The sequence below is a fragment of the Fusarium flagelliforme genome (genome assembly GCF_020744385.1).
Source record: "Fusarium flagelliforme strain FIESC 12 MPI-CAGE-AA-0113 chromosome Unknown B0J16scaffold_6, whole genome shotgun sequence".
Classification (NCBI taxonomy): domain Eukaryota; kingdom Fungi; phylum Ascomycota; class Sordariomycetes; order Hypocreales; family Nectriaceae; genus Fusarium; species Fusarium flagelliforme.
Genome location: NW_025763508.1, coordinates 1,240,672 through 1,259,757, shown reverse-complemented (window position 1 = coordinate 1,259,757; position 19,086 = coordinate 1,240,672). Strand labels below are relative to the sequence as shown.

The following is a 19,086-nucleotide window of genomic DNA, read 5'->3' as shown; positions in this document are numbered from 1 at the left end:
CTCGACAATCAAAAGACGACTCCATCGTTGGGCCTCGACCCTCTTTTTTTTACCCTCTCTTGTCTTGATTAGACGTGCCTCTACGCGCCCTTGGACAGAAGAGGCAGACAGAGTCAAGAAACAGAATCAGAGCCGCCGGCAGACAAGAAAAAAGAGGATAATCGTTTTAGCTACCTCAGGTAAAGGCCCGCCCCTCAGCCTCAACCTGAGCCTATCAACTTGGACCAAAAGTGCCTTCTGTGGAATGGAATCGCACACGCCGAAGGCCCATCTTGATCTCCATCCCATCTCCATTTAGCTGTTTAGCCACCCGCAGTGCCGCCGATATTAACGAGAATTACCTAACATCGCCGCTTGGAGTATTATCGCCGTTGAACAAGTCTCCATTAGGTGACTCTAGTTGCGGCTCATCGGCATCGATTCTACAGCAACTGGAACATACGGACATAACTTTTCATAATTAAATTCTGAACGGCCAACCTTGCCCAACGTTTGCCGAAGGAAAGCAGAACAAGACCAGATCTACTCACTAATCCAAGATTGATCTTGATCACCTATCTTGCAGTGTTAGAGAAAAGTCAAGTCTGCCCCCCGACTTCGGTTCGGTTCCAAGCCACACCTCTTTGGTATAGCTCTAGCTCTGCAAGACGTTTTATGTCTGGCATTTCGCTTATCATCCATTCTTACAACGCCCTCTTAATCTAAGACTCTGGGGAAAACATCCAATGATGCAGTTCATTCCTCTCTGAGTCTCTGCTCTTGAGTTGAGTTGCCTCTCTCGGTAAGTATTTGTCCACATTTCTTTCTGAACCTCCTTCAAATCAATTCAATTCAAACAGAAAAGACAAAAATTACCCACCCATACACATGCAATCTCCACTCAACTATTCCCCATCTCATCTCCATTCTCCATCCTGGCTCCGAACTAAGAGGTACCTGGCATCTTGTACCTCGTGGTCCAGCCGCCACCAGCGCTAGCCCTCAACCGCCACTAACAGCTACCTGGGTCAGCGGTACAGACCTCCACTAGATGCCCCCCCGGAACCTTTAATCCCAGTAAACCTCAGCACACACACACAGGCCACACACACCCAAAACTGGGCTGTCTGCCACCCGGCTCCGAGTTGGCGCCTTTTTACCTTCCTTGCCTTGCACTTACTACCTTGCCTTGACCCGAGCATCTGGATCAACAACATCAACTCAACTCAACTCACACTACACTACACTACTACATACCACTTACATTGACTCTCTTCGTGATCTTTATATACATTCATTAACACAGAAACACGATAGCCATATACAGCCACAGTCTCTTCGTCGTCACATCAACTGCCTCTTGATCGATCGACCTTCCTGCAGCTATCGAACCCCATCTCTCTCCTGTTGATCACACGCAAAGACCGCATATCGTTTGCCTCCACCCACGAACTATCAACCCCTCACAAAGAAAGACCAAACAAAACAACCAACCCTTTGGCTCTCCGCATTTCGTGCCAAATATCAACGCATCGTATCGAATTCTTTCTCAGTAATCAAAAGGAAACCACCGGCATCAGCTTCTCATCCTTCTCTATTCACTGTCACCTTACCACCACCATCATTGCCACCACCCTCTCGTACGCGCTGACGGCCGCCACCTTTGACTGAATTTGCGACGACAAGCAAACAAAGCTTCCAACTTGGATTTCTGTCTTTGTTCCTTTGAGCTTTACCAGTGTCTTTCTAATCCCTCCTCTTTTGTCCCACCCTTCAACTTCTTGACTACTCTGCTCTGCTTCGAATGTAAAGCTTGAGCTCAAGCATAAACTCAAAACTTTGCTTTGCGAGTGTTACACTTTCACATGCCACGAGCAGTGGTGACTATGCGATTACGCCCAGCTCGACATACTTCGTTTCCCACCTTGATTATGGCTCGCCGTCGTAATTAATATTCGACGGCCGCCTCCTTTGTTAGTTCAACCTGCTGCCCAAATCCCTGAGTGCGCCCCCCGACATGCTCGGCCGGCTCTTGCACTTGGGCTCTGGCGGCCCTTCAGCCACGCCTACCCAGGCCACCGCAAAGTCCTCGAGGCCCGTATCCTCGCTTGAATCTGTCCAGGAGGACATCTTTACTCGAAATTTGCTTTTTCCAGACGCTCATGCTTTATATCAGCATCGCAATGATCAAGTGTTCCCTCTATCAACCACTCCCACAACCCCTGCCACTTCCACGGCAAATGCTTTCGACTACAGCGGTGATGTCGACCTGGATGTTCGCGATGTTCGCGTTATTATTATGCAGGATGCCCTAGGCCCTTCTAATGCCTCCCTTCTCTTTGATAGTCACCCGGCTCCTCCACTATCACCTACGGAACGTGGGCCTCCTTCGCCAGAGCTTCGTCGATCATCAATCTCGCAGCGCAAAAGCAGTCTTGGCGGTATATCACGCCCTCTAGTAATCCAACCCGAAGGCCCACAGCCTTCACCTCGACAAGGCGCTTTTGATCGCCGAGCTTCACTGCAGGGACGCAGGGATAGCCAAGTCGAGTCAGACGGACAGAAGGCATCACGCGAGTATCGTGAGGAACTTGCGACATTCTCCAGCTGCATCTTTGGAAATTCCGAGTTGTCGTCTTACAAGGGAACATCCACCAAAGTTCACGTTGTACCAAGCGAGTCACGCCCTGCTGATCCCACCAGCAGCATTATTGGCGATGGCAGAAGCTCTATTGGACGCTCCAGTGCTCGTTCCAGCCGACTGTCTCAGTCTTTCTCATCACAAGCTTTCTCTCCCATAAACGGCACGGCTCCTATGCAGGCCCCTACTTCTCGCCCAGCAGAAAAGAAGAAAGTTCTGATAACACGCCTATTTCCCGTCAACCTCCCCTTAGACGACCTAGAAACCAATGTCTCGCCTTCGAATAATTGGGCAGATGAGAACTCTGGCTTCCCATTCCCTACGACAAGCGACGAATCCGTGCCCAAGAAGAAGAAACCCCAGGTTAAGCAACGGCGAACTCCCATGTATGCTGTGGTCCTAGTAGTTCAATTGCCTGCTGCAAACACCACCTCGAATCGCATGTCGACGGCTCAATCCAAATCCGCTCAACGCGAATCAAGCTCTTATAATGATCAGGAGAGCTTCTTCCCGTCGTCCTTTAGCTCAGCTCGACCTTCAGGATGGACTATGGTTGGCTCTGGAGAAGCAGCAGAACCAACCTACACGGCCGATATGGAAGATAGAATCGATTCACTTACTCGGCACTGGGATATCATCATGAGAACACTAACCCATCTTCAATCCGTGGTTGCCACAATACTCGCAACAATGCTCAGACAGGTCGATCTCGCTTCACCTGGACCCGCTCCAGGACCTACTGTTGGACCGGTTCCATCAACAACATCTACTCAGACCGGCCGAGCTCCCTCATTCTCCGAACAAAGACGACACGAGATGCCTCGGATTAAGCCTCCGAAGAGCACTACTAAGCTTGTTCACCTTTGGCCTAACTGTCTTGCAGATGACACAAATATTGCTGGAGAAGTTGACGCCGCCAGACACAGAATTGTTATGGGACTGAGTGCAGCAAGAGTTGTAACTGGCCAAGGACGTTGGGGAATTTGGCGTGATGAGGCACGCTGGACGTCCAAATGGGTTTCTGGAACAGATCAGCAGAACCAGTTCTTTTACAACCTACTTACCGGGTTCCTTTCCACCCACACAGATTGGCTGCAGGCTCTGTGCCCCCCTTCATATCGTAGAAGGCTCTATCTTCAGCAGAAGAACCGAAACGAGGAAGACTTGTCACTACCGGCGCGAACAATTGTCGTTTCCGATGACAAGATGGTAGCTCGCCGCCTCGTCTTTCTTTTGTCTGCTTTCCTGCCTGCCAACTCACAGTTTCCTATGCCTCGCGCTCATCGACCTAGCACTTCGACATCGGTTGGGACTTATTCCAACTCGCCCCCAACCTTTGTCATTCCTGTTCTACGGGAGGAGTCCCTTCGTCGCAAGATCAATCGTCGCACAGGGCTCCGTCGAGCTTCTCACTCGAGAACGACAAGCCAAAGCGCCCGAGCCTCGGCTGTTCCTGCGCAGCTAGCTCACCTGACCATGGATCGAAATCACGAAAGGCGCGTTTCAGATGCAGCCTCTATCCGACCCTCAAACTTTGCTATGTTTGGCAACGATATGGCGAGCAGAAAGAGCAGTGCAGCGACAACCACAACTATCATGCCTGAGACAACCATCCCGCATTTCTCAACAGCTCAAAGAGTGGAGTCGCAAAGAAGACCTCGCCCTAGCAGCAGCGGAAGCGTCGCTACTGACGATCTGAAGCGCTCTTTGAAGCGAGGTGAAAGTACAGGCGCGATGAGCAACACCAGCAACGACTCTAGAAGCCAAAGTTCGCGCTGGGGAAGCGTCATCAGTGGTCTTTGGAGCACTCGACGCCGTGATTCGACCACTTATAGTACATACAGCGGATATGATCCCAAGTCACCAACAAAGGCTTCGTTCCACAGAACCGACAAGCTGTCTCAGATGGTTGAAGAGGCAACATTGAGTGAAGACACAAATGCTCCCTCGTCATCGGCGCGACTTTCTACTGATGCCCTTCGAGGAAGCGGCACACCAAGAGAATGCAAAGGCCATAGCCGGGAACCTTCGATTCGTCCTGACAGAACACCGGATCCTACTGGCGCTTTCGAGTCGCCTGTCAAAACTTCTATCAATGCCGACGACGGTATCATTGACGTCGACATTTCTTTCCCCGATTATATGACGTCCTTTGAGTCTGCTATCAGCTCGCCTTCAAGCAGTGGGTACTTGTCTACTCCTGGAATTCAAAACGGACTCGAGTCATTTGAACAAGCATCACGCTTGTGCATCGATGGCGATCTTCCCCTGAATGCTGCTGGCTGGCTCAACCGTTACCACCCAGATTTTGCTCTCCAGGCTATTCCTCCTCAGGACGACCTCATTGATCAGATTAAAGCATCTCTTCAAGCTGAGCCCACTCCCCCTCCCGCCTATCCCATTCTGGGTGACCTCAATGAGCGTTGGGTGGATATCAGCAGCGTTATGATTGCTGATACAACTACCAACTCAATCACTCGACTTCGATATCGTCGATTGGTTAAGCCACGGGCGCCTGCTGATCACCGACCTCTTCCTGGCCCGCCTGGCCTTTCAACCTCTTATGGGGGACTCCTAACTCCTTCGATTCTTCCTTACGAAACCCAGCTGGAGGAGGAATGGATTGAAGAGCCTGTCTTGCGCCCTGACGAGACCTTGACTGATGCCGTTGAAAGAGTCATTAGCTTGAGTCAAGATACCAGCAAAGATCATTCTCTGGCATCCTCTCAAACACACAGTGATGCTCACATGAGCACTGAGGCTGAGGAGCCACTATCTATCACAGCTCCTGCTACTCCAGCTTTGGCCCCAGCACCCCTCGAGATTCCTCGTGTCCAGTGCAAGACAGTCGTTCTTTCTGCACTTGAAGACAGTATCCGCGAAGTCATTGACATTCGTGAGAAGCGACACTTGGAGACAAACCATGCCAGAAATGGTCGATCACGAAACCCGCTTCATGATGCCATCGGCATGTGGCTTGATAATCTCGATATTACCGACGGATAAGCTGACTGAAGCTATCCCGGCTTAACGACTTTATGACTTTGCTTTTTCTCGTTTTATCATCCGCATACAACTTTTATCCGGCGAATCTATGATCGTCATCGGACCTTTCCTACCAAGAACTCCAAATGATACCCCATGCTTCGTACTTGTTACGCGCATGAACCCTTGGAAACTACTCTACCCTGAGAGAAGCGTTAAGGAGCCGCTCTAATTTCTCTTTGCTTTTAATTGTCCTTTATTCTGAACTAGACATTGTGCATTTTGGCATGTATTGGCTGGTCTTTCTGTTAGCGAGGAATTTTGCTTTTGAGATATGCTTCCTGGCGAAGTTAACCATTTTAGAGGTTGGCGTTTCGTGGATTGGAAGGGGATTAGCGATAGCATTGGAGTTGGGAGAACACTTGTATGCTATATTACTACACGTAGTAATCATTTTGTCCTTGCTAAATACTTAATACGATGCTTTCCCGTGATGATATGAAAAGTGACTGGCCTTGCCCCCTGAACTGGACAACCTGCTGCGGGGCCACTGACCTGGCATTAACAATGAATGAAACAACCATCAAGATCTGCTGATTCGATGCTTGGGAGAAACGAAAAGCACATGTCAGGACTACTTTATATGACGATAGGAGGCTTGCTAGAACAAAATAGATTCTTTTCTCTATATATCGACCAAACGCCATGCACAAATGCCACTTCATCTGCGAAATTACTTCCTCTTGGAAGGCCGGGCGTTCTTGAGCCTCTTCTTCTCCTTCTCGATTCTTCCCTTGCGGATATCGTCTCTGCCCTTGAGTTCCTTGTTGCTGCCCATACCATCTCTGAATCGTCCCACACGCTTCTCTCTCGCCTCGTTGACACGCTTCTTGCGGACCTCGAAGTCGTCGCGGTACTTGTCCGCCTCCTTGGGTGCCCTTTCTTGCTTGTGCTTGTAACGCACTCCTGAGGGAAGGTTGGCGACATGACTGGTAGCACCAGGACGCACTTGCTCGCCGACGTGAGGGAGCTTGCCGAGACGGTTGGCGCGCTTCCACTTGTCGAAACGACCACTTTGGAAACTGGCTGCGATCTTGACACCACTCTCGCCACGAATCATCTTTGCACCCTTGGAGCCATCGTCGTCGTTCTCTCGAGAAACGTACTTCTTGCCCTTCTTGTCCCAACGCATCTTGGAACGTGTTGGTTCGCCGAAGCTCTTGGCGTTCTCGTCGTTGGTGAGGTCCATGGTCACGCCACGAGCAGCCTCAACGAAGTTAGAAGGATCATTGCCACCAGTAGAAACACCATAGCCACGCTCCTCAGCAGCATTGAATGTTCGAGGCGTATAAGACATGAAAAGTTCTGGGTCTCGCCAGTCTGTTTGCCCCTTCTTGGAGTTCGCGTTGGAAACAGTGACCTCCAAACCATCGTCTGACTCCTCGTCGACATCCATTTCCTCCATTTCCTCCACTTCCTCGTGGGAACCGGCGACCGCCTCGGCACCTTCTGCTATATCATCGTCAATTCCGTCAAAGTCGTCCTCTTCCTTTGATTGAACCTGTCGTCGTGGTGTAATTCTCTTTCTTAATTGCTTCATCACCTCGGCAGCTTCGGTGGTGCCCTTATCACGGCGTCCACCAATTTCGAAGATCGTTTCTTGGGGTCTGAAACCGCTGATTCTGGCCAACATATCAACCCGCGCTTGTTCGGCTCCATCGACGTCTTCTCCAAATAGCGGATGAAGCTGCGACCATCCTTGAGATCCAACCAATTCCTTTGAGCGCTTTGCACTTTGGCTGGCGGCCGAATTTCTTGTCCTCAAATAGAGCTTCTCAGCCTTGATGGCGACTCCGCGTAGTGCAGAAACATCCTCATTCTCGTACAAGGCCTTGTTGAACCACTCCACTTGACCTTCAACGGGATCTCGTTTTAGGGCGCCAACTACCACATCCTCGGAGAAAGATGGGTTCTTAGTCTCTTGACCCACAACGAGCTTCTTGCCCAAGAAGAGTTGAAGATCGATGAGATAAGGGGCATCTGTATCTCTCACAAGACTGTAACTCCAACCGCGTTGACCAGCACGAGCGGTACGACCAACTCTGTGCACAAAGACTTTTGGCTGGGGAGGAAAGTCAAAGTTGATAACATTGGCAAGAACTGGGATATCAATACCACGCGCAGCGACATCAGTGACAACAAGAATATTTGTCTTGCCCCTTCGGAAATCCTCGACTTGAGTTCGTCTGGCAGTCTGATCGAGCGATCCGTAGACGTAAGAAACCGCAAAGCCAGCGTAAATGAGCAGGTTTGCGAGGTACTCAACGTGATGCTTGGTAGCTGTGAAAATAATGGTAGAATGCTTTGTTGGCTTGCCGCCAGGACCATCGGCACCGCGCTTTCTCTTCTTCGACCCCTTCTCGGAATCCTCCTCTGCACCCTCTGGAGGACCGACCGGCATCTGAATCACGTCGTGGAGAATGTGTAACAACGAGCCCTCCTTTTCACCACCCTTGACAGAGAAGAAAGCGCTCTCGAGATCGGGGGAAACCTTCTGCTCGGCATCAAGACGCACAAGACTGGGTTCTTGCAGACCAGCGCGAGCGAATTCGACCAAAGAGGCAGGCAGGGTGGCGGAGAAGAGCAAACTTTGTCTCGAAGGCGGTAGCGCATGAAGAATCTCAGTCAATTGCGCTGCGAAACCCATCTCGAAAAGGCGATCGGCCTCATCAAAAACCACATATTTGATAGATGACAAGTCCAGGGCCATCTCAACCTTCAAATGGAGGAATCGACCGGGTGTTGCGATCACAATATCAGGGTTGGCGGCCATGAATCCGAACTGCTCTTCCAGACTGTCACCACCAACCAACAGAACGCACTTCAGGTCGGTTCCACGACTAAACTCCTTAACAACCTTCAAAGTCTGAATCGCAAGTTCTCGAGATGGTGAAAGGATAAGCGCTCGTGTTCCGAACCTAGCGCTGTGGGCGCGCAACTTCTCGATCATGGGAATAACGAAGGCGGCAGTTTTTCCTGAACCTGTTCTGGCCATACCCACCAAATCCTTTCTGTCGAGAATCAACGGGATAGCTTTTCGCTGAATTGGGGTAGGAACGGAGAAACCCTTTCGTGTGATGGCTTTCAGGAGATTGCTGTTCAGACCTGGGAGCAGTTAGTAAAGACTCTTGCTTCGCACCATTGGCTTCCTTACCCATTGCTTGGAAACCACCACCCTTCTTGACCGTTCTACCCTTCAAGTTGGAAGCTTTTCGGAAAGAAGCAGCCTGCTGTAAGGCAATAAAGGCCTCATCGGTGTCATCGTTGCCCGGTTCTGGGCCATTCAAGAATCCATCGAAGTCGAAGTCCGCATCGCCGCCGTTGTCGCCATTCTCGTTATCGCCCTCTCCGGGGTAGAGAGATCCAAAGATATCGATCTCGCCCTCCGAAGGGGTTGGTGATGCGCCGCGTTTAGGCATTGTAACGCGATCTTTGTATGAAGAATTATCTATGTAGAGTCGGGATTGTATAACTGACAGCAGCTCTGTCCAATATTTTTTTTCTGTTATCTTATCTCGCGGGGCAGGTAAGTGGGTCCAATCACTTTAGCGCCGTCCTTCCCTCAACTACCGTATTGGATACTTGCCTTCAGCTTCAACCTTATTCTTTCATCATTCCGACTTCGCAAGGCTCTCAAATATCCCCAACGATCCAAAATGGCCAGCAAAGACTCAAAGGAAGACAAGGATGCGCTGGATGCCCTTGAGCTCGAAGCCAAGGAATTTGATAAGGTCAGTTTACGATAATCATGTTCCATCATGACTCCTGCTAATGATCTACAGGATGCTGAGATCGACCGCATTTTGAAAGCTTTTCGACTTGATGCGTACGTCAACACCATAAACTCATCTCGCGACTCTGTTCTGACACTATTATAGCTACGCTGTTCTCGATTTGCAGCCCGGTGTCCCCGATTCTGACATCAAGATCACATACCGCAAAAAGTCACTGCTCATCCATCCCGATAAGACAAAGAACCCATTAGCCCCCGATGCTTTTGATCGACTAAAGAAAGCTCAGACCGAGCTTATGGATGAGAAGCATCGCGAGCGACTAGACGAGGCCATCGCAGATGCGCGTATGCTGCTTATGCGCGAGAACAAATGGACCCCGGATAGCGAAGAACTCAAGACAGAAGACTTCCGAAAGATGTGGCGCGCCAAGGCCCGAGACGTGCTTATTGATGCCGAACACCGCAGACGTCGACAGATGAAGGCCCAACTTCAAGAGGAAGGTCGTGAGCAGCGACGTACTGATGCCGAATTGGAGGAGCGCAAGCGCAAGCGACAGCATGAACAAGATTGGGAGTCCACTCGGGACGAGCGGATTAGCAGTTGGCGATCGTTCCAGAAAGGGCAGGGCGGCGATAAGAAAAAGAAGAAGAAGCTCAAGCCTATCGGTTAAGAGAATGGTGAGATGCACGACGGAGTTTACTTTGATGACAGCACGAAAGGGACACGGCTACACTACACAATATTGTGCTGGTATGTGAGTTAAATAATAACGATGAACGGTTTAGACTCTAATCAAGTCAGACAAGTTTCCACCGAGGTTTGCGCCTCAACAACACCGAAGCGGTCATTGCCGACCAAGGTAGGTGCTGTGAGCGTGACGTTCTATCGCCATCGTAGGATTGCATTCTATCTATATTCGTAGCATCGTTCATATACAGCGCGTATGTACCATACAGTGATTTAACTACAAAAATGATGAGGAGAGTGGCCTCGTTGGAGCTTCCCAGCCCCCTCTTTCTATACTACAGGATTAGTATACAACAGATCTGATGCTGTGGCAGATCGACATGAGTAGTAGTTGGGCTGTCATAACCCTCCACCGACGCCATACAACAAATAATAATAACCTTTTGAACACCAACAAATGCGCTTCTTCCGTTCCTCTAATGTTGATAATTCTCCCAAGTATATGATACAATTCATGAGCGAAATATCTCTTATTTCTTATCGTTGTCGTCAGGCTTCTTTGAGCCATCATTCTGGCTTCCATCCTCGTTCATCTTTTGGTGAGCGGGGTTGTTAGTCAGGGTATGCCAAAGTGACTTGAGGAAGCCCTCATCTTTATGCGATTCAGGGTCGTTTGGGTCCCTTGAAGGCGGTTAGTACATCGATCACTGATCCTGTATGATAACTCCTTACCTTGAAGAACCAACGCCCATCACTCGCTTAGCTGTCTTATCACCCATCTCGTCGGCGAGCACCTCAACAATGGTTCGCTGGTTGGCGCTCAAGTACTTGGGCATTGTGACTCGGTATTCGACCCTCAGATCACCGTTGCCGCCACGTCGGGAACCGAGGCGCTTCATACCCATACCAGGTAGGGTGATCTTATCACCAGTGTTGGTGCCAGTAGCAACCTTAACGTTAACTGTGCCATCCAGAGTGGGAATCTCTGCATGACCACCTAGCAAAGCGGTTGTGAGAGGAATGTTGGCTGTGTATAAGATGTTGGAACCGTCTCGTCGGAACTTGGGATCCTTGGCGACACGTACAAAGACGTATAGGTCTCCGTTCTGGCTACGAGCGTTGGGCTCAGCGGCTCGACCAGTGGCAGCTGCGTCGCCGGCGCCGTCAACTCGGAGTCGCATGCCGTCCTCGATACCGGCAGGAATATCCACTGTGATCGTCTTCCTTTCCCTCACAACACCATTTCCTGAACACGGCTTACACTCGGAGCCCTTGGGGATAACCGTGCCAGTACCGTCGCAAGTTCCGCAGGTAGACGCCATTTGGAAACCTCCTTGCATAAAGTGTACCCGGGTACCAGATCCATCACAAGCGCTGCATGCACTCCTCGATGTGCCAGTCTTCAAGCCGTTACCCTTGCATGTGCCGCAAGTGCTGAGTGGTGTGATCGAAATCGTCTTGCTCGTTCCCTTCGCCGCTTCCATAAAGCTGATTGTAGCTTGGACTTCGATGTTGTCGCCGACCAGTATCTCCTGCTGATAAGCCTGCTGTCGTCCTCGGCGGCCGAAACCTTGCTGTCCGGTGAATGCTGAAAAGATATCCTCAAAGTTGACTCCGGCTCCGAATCCACCCTGACCACCGAATCCTCCGAAACCGCCTTGTCCGCCAAATCCACCGAAGCCGGAGAATGGATGTCCTCCGCCGAAACCACCACCACCTCCTCCAGGGGCACCTCCTCCGCTGGGGTCGAAGCCAGCGGCACCAAATTGGTCAAACTGCTCGCGCTTTTTGGGATCGGAAAGAATCTCGTAGGCGGACTGGATATCGGCGAACTTGTCCTTGGCTTGGGGGTCCTTATTCGTATCGGGATGGAACTTTTTCGCTAGGCCATAGTATGCCTTCTTAATCTCGCCAGCGCTTGCGGTCTTGCTAACACCGAGAGCTCCGTAGGGATCCTTTGACTGAACGGCATTCGTAGCATGAAACGACTATACGGCATCAGAACATGTCGAATTTTTATCAATTGGTACTTGAGGCTAATTACTCACCCGCTTCGCAGAGGGAGATCGAGTACCCTTCCTAAGAGACGGCCGATCTCGAGAACCGACATGCCACGCCGCAGTGTGAAGCTGGGCACCTTTTCTTAAACATTGAATCTTAGGAGCATTTTGCGCCAGGACTCGCGCGGGACCGGCGGCCTTTGATATCAAGCTAGGGTTCATCTTGAACTGCAGCAATTCATCTGACTCTAAGAAATCATACAAGGAAATGCAAAAGTTAAAGTGAAGGGGGAACAAAGAGGGTAACAGAGAGGAGAGGGAACCGTCACAAGCGAATAGCGAAATAGCTCGTGATTCTCTTTTTTTCGAGACCTATCTCGAACTTTTCCATAGACGGACAAGCCTCAGGCATCCAGCTTCGTCATAACGGCCGGCTTCGGCTGTGGTTTTTAGACGAAAGCTTATTGGTCAGCAGTTATGATATCGATAACTTGGAAACCCGATGCAAAGCCGTTCCAGGTTCGTGAAACAGTTTCTTAAGTAGGTATATAAAATTGAGATGTTGGAAATACAGTGAGTAATGCTCAAGTCTCAAGTTGTCTCTGTATCTCGTTTTATAACTTACACGGCATTCAATCCCGGTTCTAAACTATCACCAAAGTTGCGTTGTAAGAACTTATGCCGAAAGTACCCCGACTAGCCGAGGACTCTTAAACATCTTTGAGATCCACGAGAAGCCGAGAACAATTCACGGAGAACCATGTTTTCTTAACCGTGGTAGATGAGTAAGACAAAGCTCCCGCATTAGTGCCATTTTGTGTGGGTTTGGCCTCAATATATTGTGTGCTCAGCTTGTCCCATAGTGTCGCTACTGCAGCCCTGCTATGACTTGTCATGATGATGTTCCAAGAGCTAGAAAGTCTCCCAGAACTATGAAAACCTATGGCCCACGGCTTCTTAGCATTGGATGATAGCATGAGTCCAACTCAAGATAAATTTGTTCGGGTTCATGCGCGAGCTTGTGGTCCATGCGTATTTGATTACTGTGGAAACACAAAACAAAATATTGCAGAAATTCAAGCTTAGCACAGCATAAACATAAGAAAGCATAAACATAATGTTCGCATTCTCTCGCTGAGATGCTATAAGCGCTATATATATACTCCATGTGCTTTCTAGGTATAAAAGTACCCCGCGACTGGAGTTGGAGAAACACATTTGCTGCCATGCTAGATGTGGTATCCCTATGATGTAATGTGAAACCGTGCAAGACTTCCAAGTCAATCCCAAGAATAGGTATCCATATGCGACCAATGCAAACAAGCCTGTCTGCCCATGCAGCCCTCGTATAGTATAGAAGAAGAAAAAATCGCAAGATGTTCGAAGCGACTGATGCTGCAACGCTTTCGTGTCAACGCCCAAAACTCCATACCAATATGCCCATCCCTTGCGTGAAAATCCATTGCTTGCTAAAGAGCGCCCGCCTTTATTTCATGAAAGCCTTAGTCTTGCCGCCTGCGTATGGTTTGGAGATGCGATTAGGATCGTGACGAATTTTGTAAATAAAGTCGACGATCACGTCGTTCTCCTGCACACCCATGCCATTGAAGTGCTTGCGCACAGCTAGCGCAAGCTGATCTTTACTTTGTCGCCGGGCTTGCCGACGTCGGACCATGGTCGGGGAGTGTAGACCAATGCTGTTTGGTTGTGACAAGATCCATTGGCAGTATGGGCTGGAGAAAGAGCTCGGGGTGTTCAGGCGGTGCTCGTGGCGGTAGGCATGGAGAACGTCTCGGTCGAAGGAGGCCCAGTGAAGCTGTAAGAGAGGACGAGTTAGCATGATCGTGTTATGGTATTGAAAATGAGGACGAGTGGGCGAGCCCTTCACAGCACAACGAGGGCGAGTGGTTCGACAAATAGGCGAAACACTAGACTGAGGCACAAGAGAATAAGGCAAGGCAAGACAATCCTTGACAGAAGTCGAGGCAACATGAATAAAAAGTATGGCATGGAAATCATTCGGCATCTTCTGCTAAGTCTCCTCTAGGCTGGAGCACGGGAGACCGGAAGAGCGCCTAAAGATCATGGTAGGGAGGAGGGGGTTGACCAACACTAGGGGGAACAGCCTCAGCAGGCGGTTGAGGAGCAGCAGCGGCAGCATTCTGAACTTCTCGAAGGTGGGATTGATTTTGCTGGCTGGCGTTACGACGCATCTTTGTCGAAGTATGGCCGTTTCCACCCTTTTCTTTGGAATTAGGAGCGTCCAACTTGGAGTCGTCGTGATTGCGGGAGGATTTTGCGGGAGGCATGGTGGGCTGTTGAAAAGTGCGTCGATGGCGATAGTGGCAGTTTGATCGTCGCGGAAAATAAGAACGAGGTAAATCGAATGGGACAGTCGGTTACATAGTAGAACGAACAATGCTGGATTCGAGTGAGGAGTTTGTGGGAGAAGAAATGAGGGAAGGGGAGCTGGACCAGGTCAAGCAAGGTAGGCCGCTGTCGGTCGGTCCAGAAAAATAATGGAATGGGTCATGCACCAACACCCACTGCTCCTGCCAAACGGCACAGGAGGAAAGCCTAAGAGTCTGCGCTGCGGTTGCGCCTGCCGCACCTCCGACGTCACAGACCCAGCTCCAATCCAACCGAACACAAAAATGGAAGGATTGACCAGGGATGGGAGACCCTGAAAAAGAAAGAACTCACCCAGCCCTCACGACTTTTAGTACGGCAGGTGAGACCAATCTATTCAACAATGCTCATTACTTTCACCGACTTTCTTTGTTGATGGCTTTCATTGAGAATAGCTGTTATCGATTACTTACCTGTCAGAAAGGAAGAATCATTTCTTCCAGAAGGTTTCCGTCGAGTCAAGGCAGGTACTTAATTTACTTTGCAGAAGCAGGGGACAGGCGGGACACAAAGCCAAAGGGTCCGGCCCGGTAGGTGGCTCAAACGTCCATATCGGGCTGTCCGTACTCTTCAAGTTAGGGAAGACTACAAAGTCTAAAAGTGTTCTCTCCTGGAGCCTTATTGACGTCGGTCATCTGATTCCGGCCGATTTTAGGCGGCAAGGCGTACGGAGACATGTTCTATTCGTTGGGACTCTGAAAAAAGGGACCGTTACATCGATTGAACCTGACCGGGACAGGAACGATTTCAAATATCTACATACAAGGACTCCCAAGATGGGCTTCTAAAAGGAAGTACTTTTAGTCGCGAGGCAAAGGAACAAGCTCATCACTTTATTTTACTTTCGGCCTCCACGTGCCTCTACCCGCTAGAAGCATGTCGTGCTTCACCACGTTTGGTGCCCCATAACCGACGGTGCCCCTCAGCAATAATGCTCCGATCATATGGATGGGTACTCTGTACCTTTGAAGGTGACAAGCGAAGTCGCTTGAAGATGAGAACTGCCTTGCGTCTTGGTAGGATCCATGATTGCGCCCTCGTTAATTCACGACTGCAACATGCTCACGGTCCGGTATTCGGCATTCGCAATATATTGCGTAGGCAGTCTCTAACAATCTCAGTATCAAGCGGTGTTACTTGTTAGTGACCACAAAAGCTGTCACGAGATCTCCACAGGTGAGTATCGTGTCCATCACTCTAATGTAGTGGGACCTGTCTTCTGCCAACTAAAGACCCCCACGTTACCTAGGTATGAAGCTTAACTGCCGTGCTGGTGTGAGTCGATCAAATCAACGACTCACTTGCTCACTCACTCAATCGCAAAACGCGGCATCGGTTTTAGCCTGTTCGATCGCCTTGGAACCGGAGATCTAAAAAGGACCCCATCTCCACTTGCGATCCGCCAGCATGGGACGAAACACGTACTGCCGGTTTCTTTTGTCAAACGCGCAGTCATTCCTCATCATGTGGATTTCATATTCGCACGACCTGACTTCGTCTGCCAAGTGAATTGAGGCTCTCGAGTCCGATCGATTCGCTATGTGGTATCATCGACATTAGGATGTATACCGACTATCATACGGGTCACCGAGCAATCGTAGCATGAAATCTGTAGCCGGAGGTTCAAGAATTACTACAGCTCAAAACAGGAATCCTTGATTCAGCTTCTCCGGTGAGGACAGGACAAGTTCTTTCAGCTAAGAACTACAGTCGTTGACTGGTCACAAAACAATTAGGGGTAGTACAATATCACAACGGCCTCAACATATGGAGTTTGACGGATGAATAATATGTGTTACCAGATCATGCATGAAAGACACAATCGCATTGTAGGACAACAGAAGGAGCCCCTTGGTTTGGAACTTCATCAACCATCGCAGTTTTGGGGCTACCATGTGCATATTCGCAGCCAGGCTGTCAAGAAGAATCCGCCCGTCTGTAGGGATGTTCCCCGGAGTTGATTCCATGCAAACCACTGCATGCAAGCTGCGTTATCCTATCTTTGTACTCCGCAATCCATTACGTTGATCTTGAGATTTCCATGAGTGAACGGAACTCGACATCGGCATAGAAGGCGACCAATGAAGAGTACCCTTAGATAAGGGCTCTACCACGCTGGAGACTTGAACAAGGAGAGGGCAAATCAGGGACACTCGAATTGGATGAACCTGCATACCTGAAGGAAATAGTTGCAGGCAGAGGAGACGCGAGCCAATGCCATGCCCAGTCAGATGCATCAGCCGCTGTGGAGAAGAGAAACCCGGGGTGCTGATCAGCCGACCTGTTAGCGCTCAGACGGTTGATGAGAGTCTCAAAGCTGTCATGCGATGTTCTGTCTTATGTCTGAGAAAAAAGGACTGGCAATATTAACAGCTACAGTAGGCTTTGCCACGTTATTCTTATGAGATGTAATTGCTTATTACGCAACATTATACTCAAGGCCAGTTTCATCTTCTGAAAAGCGCAGGTTCTGGATGCATCCGCCGCCCAACTGTGTGGTAGTACAGCGTCGAGAAGTTGGAGTGAAACGACAGCCTTGCTCAATTGTAACCAGCAGGACGCCAAGCATCGTACTGTGCCAATTTGACAATCGTGATCACTTGCGAGCAATAGCCTACATTGTTAAAGGTAATCATGATATGGCTGGATGGTTTTGTACGGCAGCCATGAGGTAGTTATTAGATGTTTATATTTATCATATCAGCTATTCTCAGAGATATTTGATCGAGAACGAAAAGCAAAAAAATAGCCGTGCTTTACAGTAGTCTGAGATGGTCAATCACTGCTATTTCCAGTAGCCCAATCGTGCTGTAGATCAATGATCGCCAACCATCTGTAAGTAAGACTGGGGAAGACAAAAAGGAATATGAAGGAAACGGCGGTTGGTGTTGGTCGCTATTTTCAGGCCGTGGATCTGCGCATGCGATCAAGAAATGATTGACGATGAGTATTGGTGTTGTCGTAACTAAGCATTGTATGTATAGATTGTTGTTGACTCGAGTTTGAACAATTACGTATTGTGACCTTGGTGATAAGCGTAGGTGGAATCGAGCTGACAAGCGTGATCAAAGCCTAAGGCGGCCCGCTGGGTGTAGTCAGTTGGTAAGCATCTCTGTATGGTCCGTGAGATTTCGGTTCCTTTCTTGGCTCGGGGCGAGTGGTCCGAGATTGATGATTGATCGTGACAGTTATAAGCGACTATTGGATGGAGTGCAGCATGCAAGAAAGAGAAAGCACAGACTGCGCTTTTTTACAGCAGGAATCGAATCGGCTGAAGACAGAGTGCAGGACATGGATGGCTGGAACCAACGGTTGGCTTTGGCCGTACGACCCAATACGGGGTACTGACTGTAGTGTTGTCTCAGACAATGGATCATACCAATAAGGTCATAACTGTCAAGTGGTTGATGCTTCATGACGAGTGATCTGACTATGTCTATTCGGTGAACGGCCGATGTTTAGCTGAGGTGCTCACCTCAATAATCAGATGCAGATTTTAGGAGGGTGAAGCCATGGATGCCCGGTCCGTGATAGCAGACAGAAAGTGAGAACAGACGTTATCACATCCATAGCACAGCATCCCTGTGCAGCCATTCTCCCCGGAGCAAGGGTGTTTTGGACGTGAGATAAGTGAGGATAGCTATCTCTAGAGATCAATCTAGGTATGTGTATCTGTTTCTGATGTAAGAGAAGCTGAGTGAAGTCATAAACCAAGTATCACTATCCATTGCCGATCTCTTGATAATATCTGGAATCTCTGGTGTAAAAGAAATCGATTCGAAATGAGGCTGCGCTAAATAGATTGTGCAGGGATGAATCACAGTAGCGTAGCGTGCGTGGAGAAGCAGCAAAAGGGGAGGAATCAGAGACGGACGCTTTACCGAGAAGGAAAAAGGCATGGTACGAAAAAGGGTTCAGGCTCCTTTCCAACCATTAGCATTGCATCCATGATGATATTGGCTGGTAATGGGAGTTAGGCTGGACGTTGACGGGACCCTTTACCTTTCTTTACCTTTACTCAGGCTCCATGTTAAAGTCCATTCAAGCCCCCCACTCTCCCCAGATCATAGATCAACCAAACTCACTTCATCCCACGCAACGACTACTCTATTATTATCTGTACGTTACAGTATTGGATACTATATTGATTGATTGCTTTTGGTAGTAACAGATTATCGTCTTTTACTCGAGGTTCAAGCCTGTTTCATATAGGTGCTGTTCTCTTCTCGACAGTCTCAGCCCCCTCAATCCCCAGAAAATAAGTCGCTCAGACCGTGTCTTTCTTTTTCTCAAGTATAATCTTATTAGCCGGTCTTCCACCTTTTCTCTCTTCCCACGCTGCACTTTTGTCGGCTTCCAACATCCTTCTGTCACACTTACTTGTGTTGCATCTGTTACACATCTACGTATGAATCAACTCTCAAGGTAGGTAACAATGATATTTTCTTTGCTTTCTATTTAATCCTATGCTCCTCTTCCTCGCGTCTCATCTCGTCTACCTCACCCTTCACCGGCGCCACTTTGACTGCAGGGACCACATTCGGGCACCTATACCTGGACCTGTAGCTCTTGCTCGACTTCTCTTTCCACC

At 49.3% G+C, this 19,086-nt stretch overlaps 5 protein-coding genes across 5 annotated transcripts; 2 read left to right on the top strand and 3 right to left on the bottom strand.

The window, feature by feature from the left end:
• Positions 1-1,996: 1,996 nt before the first annotated feature.
• B0J16DRAFT_387260 (folliculin-interacting protein N-terminus-domain-containing protein) lies at positions 1,997-5,626 on the top strand (the record flags this gene model as incomplete). Its single annotated transcript, XM_046131657.1, has 1 exon — positions 1,997-5,626. One exon carries the CDS (start codon positions 1,997-1,999, stop codon positions 5,624-5,626), a length of 3,630 nt encoding a protein of 1,209 aa, XP_045980004.1.
• Positions 5,627-6,264: 638 nt separating this feature from the next.
• B0J16DRAFT_170750 (ATP-dependent RNA helicase DBP10) lies at positions 6,265-9,107 on the bottom strand. The gene is made up of 2 exons (XM_046122413.1): positions 8,820-9,107; positions 6,265-8,770 (listed from the first exon to the last, which is right to left on the bottom strand). The coding sequence occupies exons 1-2, from the start codon at positions 9,082-9,084 to the stop codon at positions 6,339-6,341; spliced, it is 2,697 nt and encodes an 898-aa protein (XP_045980003.1). The 5' UTR covers positions 9,085-9,107; the 3' UTR covers positions 6,265-6,338.
• Positions 9,108-9,264: 157 nt separating this feature from the next.
• B0J16DRAFT_170699 (uncharacterized protein) lies at positions 9,265-10,306 on the top strand. Its single transcript, XM_046122412.1, has 3 exons — positions 9,265-9,396; positions 9,448-9,491; positions 9,544-10,306. The coding sequence occupies exons 1-3, from the start codon at positions 9,322-9,324 to the stop codon at positions 10,067-10,069; spliced, it is 645 nt and encodes a 214-aa protein (XP_045980002.1). The 5' UTR covers positions 9,265-9,321; the 3' UTR covers positions 10,070-10,306.
• A 310-nt stretch (positions 10,307-10,616) lies between these two features.
• On the bottom strand, positions 10,617-12,443 carry B0J16DRAFT_374459 (uncharacterized protein; the record flags this gene model as incomplete). The annotated part of the gene is made up of 3 exons (XM_046130608.1): positions 12,135-12,443; positions 10,819-12,074; positions 10,617-10,767 (listed from the first exon to the last, which is right to left on the bottom strand). The coding sequence occupies exons 1-3, from the start codon at positions 12,306-12,308 to the stop codon at positions 10,617-10,619; spliced, it is 1,581 nt and encodes a 526-aa protein (XP_045980001.1). The 5' UTR covers positions 12,309-12,443.
• Positions 12,444-13,443: 1,000 nt separating this feature from the next.
• B0J16DRAFT_170633 (uncharacterized protein) lies at positions 13,444-14,577 on the bottom strand. Its single transcript, XM_046122411.1, has 2 exons — positions 14,198-14,577; positions 13,444-13,902 (listed from the first exon to the last, which is right to left on the bottom strand). The coding sequence occupies exons 1-2, from the start codon at positions 14,393-14,395 to the stop codon at positions 13,573-13,575; spliced, it is 528 nt and encodes a 175-aa protein (XP_045980000.1). The 5' UTR covers positions 14,396-14,577; the 3' UTR covers positions 13,444-13,572.
• Between the last annotated feature and the right edge of the window lie 4,509 nt (positions 14,578-19,086).